The 10,471-nt window shown below is 40.4% G+C and overlaps 1 protein-coding gene across 1 annotated transcript; it reads left to right on the top strand.

Moving 5' to 3' along the window:
• Positions 1-5,338: 5,338 nt before the first annotated feature.
• On the top strand, positions 5,339-6,280 carry LOC101998665 (olfactory receptor 52H1). The gene has a single exon (XM_005370170.1). It carries the CDS (start codon positions 5,339-5,341, stop codon positions 6,278-6,280), a length of 942 nt encoding a protein of 313 aa, XP_005370227.1.
• The last annotated feature ends 4,191 nt before the right edge of the window (positions 6,281-10,471 follow it).

The raw sequence follows: 10,471 nt of genomic DNA on the forward strand, positions 1-10,471 counted from the left end.
GGTGGGAGAGGGGTGGTGGTAGTGGTGGTGGTGCACATGTGTTATAGGTGTTACAGGTGTCACAGCATGCGTATGAAGCCAGAGGACAACTGTCACATTAGTTCCTTCTGCACCTTATGTGGGGTGCTGGGGACGGAACTCAGGTGGTAGGTGTCTTCACTCACTTGCCTGCCCTATGCTTTGCTACTTATGAAGAGCTTGTAAGTCCTTACTTCTAGGAAGAAAAAGGCATTTTGAGGATATCAAATCATGTGTTCAATGTAACACAAGTAGGAAACAGATCAAACTCATCCAACTTAGCTCTGAAAGTTATTTTTAAAATTATCACTTATTTTACTTTACTTCTTTGGTGTAGGAGACAGTGTTTTACTGTATATTCTAGGTGTGGAACTCACTATTTGATCCAGGCTGGCCTTAAACTTGTGGGGCCTTCCACGTCCTCAGATTATGGGTTACCATGTTCATCTACAGTTGGTTTCTAAGCAGTTCTCTGGGCTATACTGTGACTGTCAGATTTGTGAGTCTGCATGTATCTGGGCATTTGTATCATCGCAGCATGCATTTCCACGCCATTCTGGATTCACTCATTCATTTCAGCCACCTGTTAATTATAAAGGAGACTAAGAACAGCGGCGGGGTGGAAAGCATGGCAAATAGGTTCCATGTCAACAAAAGTCAGTGTGATATGCTTTACATATTCTTTAGGTTTAGGGTAATTAGTGTTTTATAGCAACAGAGTTTTAAATAAGACAATACAGTTGAAATTGTGGAAATATCTGAATCTTAAGCAAGACAGAAGAATAAATCAACACACGGAGCACTGCTCAGTGCAGCCTCACACTGGGGGTCCTTGCTGCTGTGACACATTTTCTGCAGAGACTTTCAGCTAAGCGTGCTGCTGATTGACAGGTTTCCAGCTAAGCCTGCTGCTGATTGACAGGCTTCCAGCTAAGCCTGCTGCTGATTGACAGGTTTCCAGCTAAGCCTGCTGCTGATTGACAGGCTTTCAGCAGCTCAGAGAAAATAGACAGATGCGTGGTGTCCGCGGAGCTGCGTATACACAGGAGACTTCCTGGAGCTGAAGCTTAATTTTTCTTTTTCTTTCGTCTTTGCTGGTTTTCTGTTTTTTTCCCCAAACCCTTTTATTCCATCCAAGACAGATATTTCTATGCAAGAAAAGATGACCTCACAGCCACAAGTTACATATTTTCTGAAAACAAATCAAAATCTATCCATAGGAAGTTACATTAAGAGCACAGTTGCATCATGTTTTTCTTTCTTTTTTTTTTCATCTGAATGTGTCTTTATTAGGCATGGGACATCATGTTTTTCTTAGAAGCCACAAGGAGTTAAACTTGTTCTTTCTATTTATTTCCCTACCATGACATCTTCTCCCCAAAACAATGGTTCTTTTTTTGGTTGGTTGGTTTTTTGGTTTGATTTTGTTTTTTGAGACAGGGTTTCTCTGTGTAGCTTTGGCTGTCCTAGAACTAGCTTTGTAGACCAGACTGGTCTTGAACTCACAGAGATCCACCTGCCTCTCCTGGGATTACAAGCGATTGCCACCACCGCTGCCTGGCATTTTTTTTTTTTTTTTTGGTTATTTGAGACAGTGTTTCTGTGTGTAGCTTTGATGCCTGTCCTGGAACTCACTCTGTAGACCAGACTAGCATCAAACTCACAGAGATCCCCCTGCCTCTGCCTCCCTAGGGCAGGGCATAAAGGCATGTGCTGGGATCCTTTCATCTAGTATTGTATCTGACACCATGTCAGACACAGCAGGAACACAGCAGCAGCAAACAGATGGAAGTATAGCGAGAGCAAGGGGCATCCTGCAGACAATCCTCCGGGGCTGTGCCTCCCACGATACGCTCAGAGCGACTGCAACCCCTCTGTTATGGCCACCAGCACAAGCCAAACTGAAAGGAATGGAATGGGCAAGGGCAGTCTTGTCCCCAAAGTGTCTCATGCTGTTGGTGAGCATCTCTTGGGAAATAGCAATAAAAATGACAATTATGACCTTACTTATATCTTTAATGAAAATGCTTTTAGTGTTTGTATGTGGCTTGGTACACACTGACTTCCAAATTACATAGGATTATTTTGCTTTACATAAGAAGCAATACAGATTTAATATGTGAAAATTTATTGTCAGAGACATTTAGTGAGAATATTTATTTTTATTTGGCTTAATTGTTGATATTTCATCTAAAAATGTTCTTGAGTGACACTGTTGTGTAGGCCTTGAGGGTAGTATAAAAAATGAACAAAATTGACATGATTTTTGTCTTTACAGAGATTATAGTCAAGCCTGGAAAAGAAATGTTAAATAAGTAATGTAAGTATTATAAATTTCCTAAAAGAAGAAATAAAATTTCTAATATAGAGAAATCTGGAAACTGTCTCCAGGGATTATTCTACCCCATTTCCATGCATGGAGTGGACTAGGCTTGCTGAGATGAAGTAGGAAACACAGACTTGTTGGAAGCAGGATTGGGAGCAGAGCTTCACATGTAGGGAGCCTAGGCGCCCAGCCCCACTAAGATGGGCGTGGACAGAGTGGGTACCACACCGTGTTTGTACAGCACGTGTCATCTGTCCCATAGCTCTTTGTGCACTGATCAGCTTTGAGTTACAGTGCTTTAAAATGTAGCTTTGGAGCTGATCACATATGGCACGCCAGTCACAATGTGAAGGAAGACTTTAAGGAGAAGTTTTTGATGTGACCCACCTGCAGTTAATCAATAGATGTCAAAGAACTGAAAAGATTTGCTTGGAGGATAATAAGAAAACAGGAGAAAAGGTGTCACATGGATAAGGTGTCACCAGGGGGCAGTTAGTTCAAATAATTCCACAAAAACCAAAGATTCTAAGAGGCTGATGAATGGCTTAGTGGGTGAAAGGGCTTGTTGGACAAGCCTATGGCCTAAGTTGGATCCCTAAGATCCATACAAAGCTGGAACAAGAGAGCCAACTCCACAAAGTTGCCCTCTGACCTCCATGTGACCCACACACACAATAGAACACGATTGAATTCTAGGAACTGCCTATAAGGGACATGACTTCCATTTTTATTAAGGACTGTTCTTTTAAACAGTACAGTCCCCTTTTCTCTATTCAGTGATTACATAGTAAAATTTACTTAAAATATTCTTATGTAACATTATTTATTTAGTATAAGTGTGTGTGTGTGTGTGTGTGTGTGTGTGTGTGTGTACACGTGTGTACTCTAGTGTGCAGTGTGGAGGCCAGATAGCAATTTGCAGGAGTCAGTTTCTCCTTCCACTATGTGGATCTCGTGGATCAAACTCAAGTCACTGGACTTAGTGGCAAGTGCCTTTACCTGCCGATACATCACCCTGACCCTTAAACTGGCCTTTTTTTTTATTTCCATGTTGCTAAGCTTTCTTTTGTTATATTTTAAAAATTTGTCCAAAAATACACTTATTTATTCTTTTATTTTGTCATTTCTGGGTCATTTTGTTTAAGTATTTCACATGTCAGCAACATGTAACTGGGGTTTATTTATTCTCTGTAAATTTACAGAGAATTTAGATTTGATAATAGAAAAGTTCAAACAATATACGTCTGTAGCTATAAAGTGATGTGTTTGGTGTCATATTGTTGACTTGTTTTATGTTTTGGTTTGCTATGCTTTCTTTATGGTGTATAACCCTGTGTATTGCTATGTTGATATCATGTACTTTCTCTTTTCCATAGAGCTCATTAGCTCCTTTGGGAATTTTGCTTATGAACATAAAAGTTTTAAGACTTGGCGTTTGACTCTCAGATGTAATGTTTACTTATCCTGTAGCTTTTGAAAGGTTATTGCTCTCTCATTTACTTTCTACATTTGTAAAATAAGGATAATATTATGGTGTATCTCATAGTTTTTTGTTTTTTTTTCTTTTTTTGAGACAGGATCTCATAGATCCTAGGCTGGCCTCACCTGGATGACCTTAACTTCTGATTCTCCTCAGTGTTGGCACAGGCACATGATGGCACCCAGGATGCTTGTATGAAACCCATGGGCCTGTTGGGCTGGGCAAGCACTGCAGCATCTGAGTTAGGTCCCCAACCTTCTCAGAGGATGGTTAGGAGAGTTTCAAAAGTGCTTTCAGGCTAAGATCTTTCATCAAATGCTGAAAATTCTCAAAACACATCTTTCCAAGTTTCCTTGTTTCTACTCTGACTGACATTTAGAATCAGTAAAATTTGCATTTCCTGGACTAGAGGTCCCCCCAAGTATTACTTTTAAAACGTACAAGTGGCTCAAAGTCTTTGCCAATATTTTTTTTCTCGGGAGACAGGGTTTTTCTGTAACTTTGGAGCCTGTCCTAGAGCTAACTCTTGTACACCAGGCTGGTCTCGAACTCACAGAGTGAGTACTGCCTCTGCCTCCTGAGTGCTGGGATTAAAGGCGTGTGCCACTACCACCTGGCATTTTGTCCAATTCTTACAGAAGATTTTCCTTCTTCATCTTTAGCAGGTAGACAGGTGGTCCAGCTTCATGCCTTGTTCTCCAGGAGGAGGTCTCTGGTATCCCTGTCTCAGAGCATGCTGGTCTGAAAGTCCCAGGGCGTGGAGGACAGCGACTGCAGAAACTGATCTGGAGTTAGTATTCAGACACCTCTCGATTCTGTGCATTACTGCTTTTCTCACAGCCTCACGTCACTTGTGAATCCTCAGCACCACAAGAGTGCTGCTCATGGAATCCAATGATCTTGGCTCTACCAGTTTTTAGAGATGAGATCTTCCTTGGCTAGACAGATGACTTCACAGGTGTTCAGTTTCTCAGAACAAGACAAAAGTGAAAAGACAAAATTCATTTTTTAATGAGGAGCTTCTAAATAATATAATACATAAACAATGCTGGAGTATATAATAGGTTTTCAAAGTTGCTGATGGCCTCATGTTCCCATTCACTGTAGTGAGTGGGGGCATAATATTTATTTTATTTTTTGTGTGAGTGCTTTGCCTGAATGTATATATGTACATTATGAGTGTGCCTGGTGTCCAAAGAGTTTGGAAGAGGGTGTGAGATCTCCCAGGGACTAGACATAGCAGATGATTGTGAGCCACTGCACCCACAACAATGGGTGTCAGAAATTTAACCCAGGACCTCTGGAAGAGCAGCCAGTGCTTTTCACCAAGAAGCAATTATTCCTGCCCATGAATAGCGCTCTTAATAGTAACCTGATTTTCTTTTCTCAAGTATAGGAAAGAGGAGAACTGGTCCCAAGGAGGTTGTGGAGGAAGAATTGCCACGCCATTCCTCCTGCTCACTGTACACATTTGCTTTTAGGATAGAAGGGCTATCAATCAGATCTCAACGGTCATGCACAACACAAGTGCCTACAGCACTGGCCCCTTCACCCTCTCGGGCATCCCTGGACTTGAGCAATACCATGTCTGGATCAGCATCCCTTTCTGCTTTATCTATTTTGTGGCCGTCATGGGCAATAGTATCCTTCTCTACCTCATCACAGTGGAAAACAGTCTTCATTCCCCCATGTTCTTCTTCCTTTCCATGTTGGCCATGACGGACCTCATATTGTCTACTACCTGTGTCCCCAAGACTCTTTGTATTTTCTGGTTTGGTCCTCAGGAAATCAGTTTTCCTGGCTGTCTGACCCAGTTATTCTTTCTGCATTACAGCTTCGTCTTGGACTCAGCTATCTTGCTGGCCATGGCATTTGACCGCTATGTGGCCATCTGCTCACCGTTGAGATACACCACTGTTCTCACCCCCAAAGCCATTGTCAAAATTGCTGTAGGAATTTCTTTCCGAAGTTTTTGTGTTTTTGTGCCATGTGTTTTCCTTGTGAACCGCCTACCCTTCTGCAGGACACACATCATTGCCCATACCTACTGTGAGCACATAGGTGTTGCCCGACTGGCATGTGCGGATATCTCCATCAACATCTGGTATGGATTTTGTGTTCCTATCATGACAGTAATTACAGATGTGGTCCTTATTGCCATTTCCTACACTCTTATCCTATGTGCTGTTTTTCGACTTCCCTCCCGAGATGCACGTCAAAAGGCCATGGGCACCTGTGGTTCCCATGTCTGTGTCATCCTCATGTTCTATATACCAGCATTTTTCTCCATCCTTGCTCATCGCTTTGGACACAATGTCCCTCGCACTTTTCACATTGTGTTTGCCAACCTATATGTAATTATCCCACCTGCACTCAACCCTATTGTCTATGGAGTGAAGACCAAGCAGATAAGGGATAAAGTCATTCTTTTGCTCTTTCCCAAATGGTCCCAGTGACAGATGACTGAAGTGTTGCATTTGGAGGCCAGCTCATAAAATATAGTAGGTAAAAGATTGCAATTACAACCACTGACTTCCGAGAGAGGACACATGGAACTATTCTTCCTAATCAGAATTGGGGTTTTGCTTTCTTAGTTATTTTATGCAGAAACCTACACAATTATTCTAGTTTTAGGAAAAAAGCCTCAGAGGTTAGAAGAGAAAAGATATTTATTTCACCTCTGAAAATAAACAACTTGTCTTAAATAAGAATCTTGTAATTCCTTTTGGTCATTATTTGTACACATACCTTACTTGTGTATTCTTCTGTCACAGGGAGGTAGGGAACTAGTGTTGTTTCTGTAGTTTCTAGATTTAAAACAATTACATTGGTCTATTCGTGTATGCATGTGTAAGCATGTGCATTATGTGTGTATGCATATGTATATGGGTACAGACATGCCACAGCTTTCATGTAGAGGCCAGAGGACAATTTGTGAGGAAGCTAAGTCCTCTCTATCCACCACATAGGTTTGGGGGATCAAACTCAGGTTTTCTGACTCGGGTGCAGCACCTTTAGCTGTTGAACCATCTTGCTGAAACAAGTTATTATTTATTTTTAGACAACATCAGTTATCTGTCCAGTTATCTGCCAGGGTCCTAGGCAACATTTATCAAATACATGAAAAGAAAATCTTAATGAAACTATTAAATCACTGTTGTAGATGTTTCTCTTATGAAGAGGATTAGGATAATGCTGAAGATTTTTTGAAAAGAAGAGAGATACTGGAGGTAACTCAGCAGTCCAGAGGACATGGCTTTGGTTCCCAGCACCCTCATGAGAGCTCACAACCATCTGTAATTTCAGTTCTAGGGACCTGACATCCTCTTCAGGCTTTGGAGGACACCAGGTATGCACGTGGTACATGCTCATACGTGAAGGCAAAAAAAAACAGACATAAAACAAAAATATGAAGAAATGAAAGGTTAGAATACTTTTCCATAGAATGAAGGGACTAAGGGATCTTCTAAAAGATGTAATTCTATATGGTAAAAAATAAAGCAAAAACTAAAAGAGCTCAAATAGTTGGCTAAGCTCTAATAATTGACTCAAATAATCTTTACTTTTATTTTGTTTTTTAAGACAGGGTTTTTCTGCGTAGCCCTGGCTGTCCTGGAACTTCTCTGTAGCCCAGGCTGGCCTTGAATTCACAGAGATCCACCTGTCTCTGCCTTTTAATTACTAGGATTAAAGGCGTGTGCCACCACCACCACCAGGCCTCAAATAATCTTTAAAACATGAACATAAGGAAGTTGCCATTTTAGTCTTTTAGGTTCCTAATCATCAAAAATGTAACAAAGTTTCAAATTAAACAAATTGCTCAATACCATGCAGATAATAGAATTGTAGGGCCTTCCATTCTAAGGGATTTTACTTTCTATGAACTTCTCTAAGATATGAACTATCAGAGCCAGCTGCCTGTCAGGGGACCACTCCTTGATCTTGCAGTGAGAATTCTACTAATGTGTAAAATAATTGTTTCTTAATTATTTAATTAAAGGTGAGTATTATTAATTAGGGGTGAATTATCAGATGGCATATTTTGATGTGAATTACAAATAAATAAAGCAGGGCGTTAGAGCATATGCCTACTTTAGTTCAGTGAAAACCGTGGAGATTTACCAGAGCTCGGCTCTAGTGACAGAATTGGACTCTGACTTTGGTGTGGCCTGATGGCCCCAGGTGTGGAAGGAAGAAAGCACACTGACTGGTTTATGAAGCATAGAGAAGACAAAGAGAAGAATCAGGAATGTCTGTCTGAGTCTTAAGCCTTCTTTGCTCTTCATACAAAATAATGACCCAGGAAAAATTGGCTTACAGTGTATTTTACTGCTCTGTATTTGACTAACATCTAAATAATTAGTCTTGCACTACTGGATACTGAAAAGGTGCATTTTAAAATTAAATTATTGGTGATATATGCTGTGTCAAGCCTGAAGAAAACTCAATTAAAGTTAAAAATATGCCAGAGAGATGGCTCAGTGACCAGGGTGTTTGTGGACAAGTGTGAGTTCAGTGACCAGGGTGCTTGGTGGACAAGTGTGACCTCAATGACCAGGGCTCTTGGTGGACAAGTGTGACCTCAGTGACCAGGGTGCTTGGTGGACAAGTGTGAGGACCAGAGTTGGGGTCCCCTCACCCGACGTAAATGTTGTCTGGGTATGTGGTTTGCCTGCAATTCCAACCTCAGAAGGTAGAGACAGGATCCCCAGAAAAAACTTGCTAATGGAACTAGCCATATCTGTGAGTTCTGTGTTTGACTGAGAGACCCGGCCTTAGCAAATAAAGCAGGAGAGTAAGGATGATTCCTAACATAAACTGTAGGCTTCCATAGGCATGTGTCCACATACATGTAAACATGCAACTACACATATGTATGTATACCACTCATACACACATACACACAAACCACACACACAGAAAAAATACTGAAGGAAAACAAATTAGTAATTCTTGTTCATTTTTTTTTCATTTTTACATCCTGACCAATGTTTCCCCTCCCTCCTCTACTCCCAATCCCTCTCCCCACTATCCTGCCATCTGCTCCTCCTGTTTCTCTTCAGAAAAGGACAGACCTCCCATGGATATCAGACAGCCATGGTATATCAAGTTTCAGTGATTCTAGGTACCCCTTCTGCTATTGAGACTGGACGAGGCAATCCGGTAATAAAGGGTCCCAAAAGCAGGTAGCAGAGTCAAAGGCAGCCCCTGATCCCACTGTTAGGAGTTCCACAAAGAGACCAAGTTACACAGCTGCAAATCAGCAATTTTATACTACACATCTTACATTTTGTTGATGTTGAATGTATTTTCAGATGTAACATAACTCAGAAAAAGCTAACATGGCCATTAAAATTGGGCAGTAAGAGCCTCCTCAATAAAAATTAATAATGAATGCACAAATAAGTATATTTGAGACTTGGGCTTTCAGGAATTAACAGAATCAACATTGCGATTAGCTATCTTCTCAATAGAAATGTATTCCAGTCCTTGTATTAGTTTTAACAATGAAACATTTATAATGAGGCATCTGCTTAAGTTGACTTCCCAATAATGAAAATATGGCAAAGACATAAAGGTCTGGATATGGGTGATTAAAAAAAGATGAGACAACAAATGGCTGGACTCTACAGTGGGAGTAAAAGAGAGACTTCATTTAGGAAATGACAGTCAGATGCACAGTCGGCCTGGAGCTTGGACAGTACACAGAGAGACAAAAGTGGGATCAGACAATCTCTTATTTATTTGGTTTAGATTTATTCATTTAATTTATGTGTTTTGCCTGCATGCATGTCTGTGTACCACATGCATGCCTTGGGCCAGAAGAGGGTGTGGGATCCGCTAGAACTTGAGTTACAGATGGTTGGAATTAAGGACTGGAATTCTCGCAATGCATGAACCTCAAGCTGATCTATTTAGACACTAAAGTGAAAATTCATTCATGCCAATCAGAGGGCTTGAAGATCTCTATTCCACAGATTGGATATGAGAATACACAGGAGCTTAAAAAGAAGCCAAGTCTCTTACTACAGAGATAGTTGCAATGCATGTTTATTGCTGCTCTATTCATGAAAAAGGAGATCAAGGGAATACAAATCAGAAAGAAGTAGTCAAACTACCTATTTGCTGATGATATGATAATTTATATAAGCGACCTCAAAAATTCTACCAAGGAACTTCTACAACTCATAAAAACTTTCAGTAATATAGCATGAAACAAGATTAATTTTAAAAAAATCAGTAGCCATTCTGTACACAGATGATAAAAGGACTGAGAGAGAAATCAGAGAAACATCACCCTTCACTATAGCCACAAATAGCATGAAATGTCTCAGAGTAACTCTAACCAAAGAAGTGTAAGACTTGAATGACAAGAACTTTATGTAGAAAGAAATTGAAGAAGACAACAGAAAGTGGAAAGATATCCCATGCTCTTGTGGAGGTAGAATTAACATAGTAAAAATGGCAATCTTACTAAAAGCAATCTATAGATTCAATGCAATGCCATCAAAAATCCAGCAAAATTTTTCACAGACCTTGAAAGAACGGTACTCAACTTCATATGGAAAAGCAAAAAAACCCAGAATAGCCTAATCAATCCCGTACAATAAAAGAACTTCTGGAGGCATCACAATTCATGAATTCAA

This window comes from Microtus ochrogaster, unplaced genomic scaffold (genome assembly GCF_000317375.1).
Source record: "Microtus ochrogaster isolate Prairie Vole_2 unplaced genomic scaffold, MicOch1.0 UNK73, whole genome shotgun sequence".
NCBI classification, from domain to species: domain Eukaryota; kingdom Metazoa; phylum Chordata; class Mammalia; order Rodentia; family Cricetidae; genus Microtus; species Microtus ochrogaster.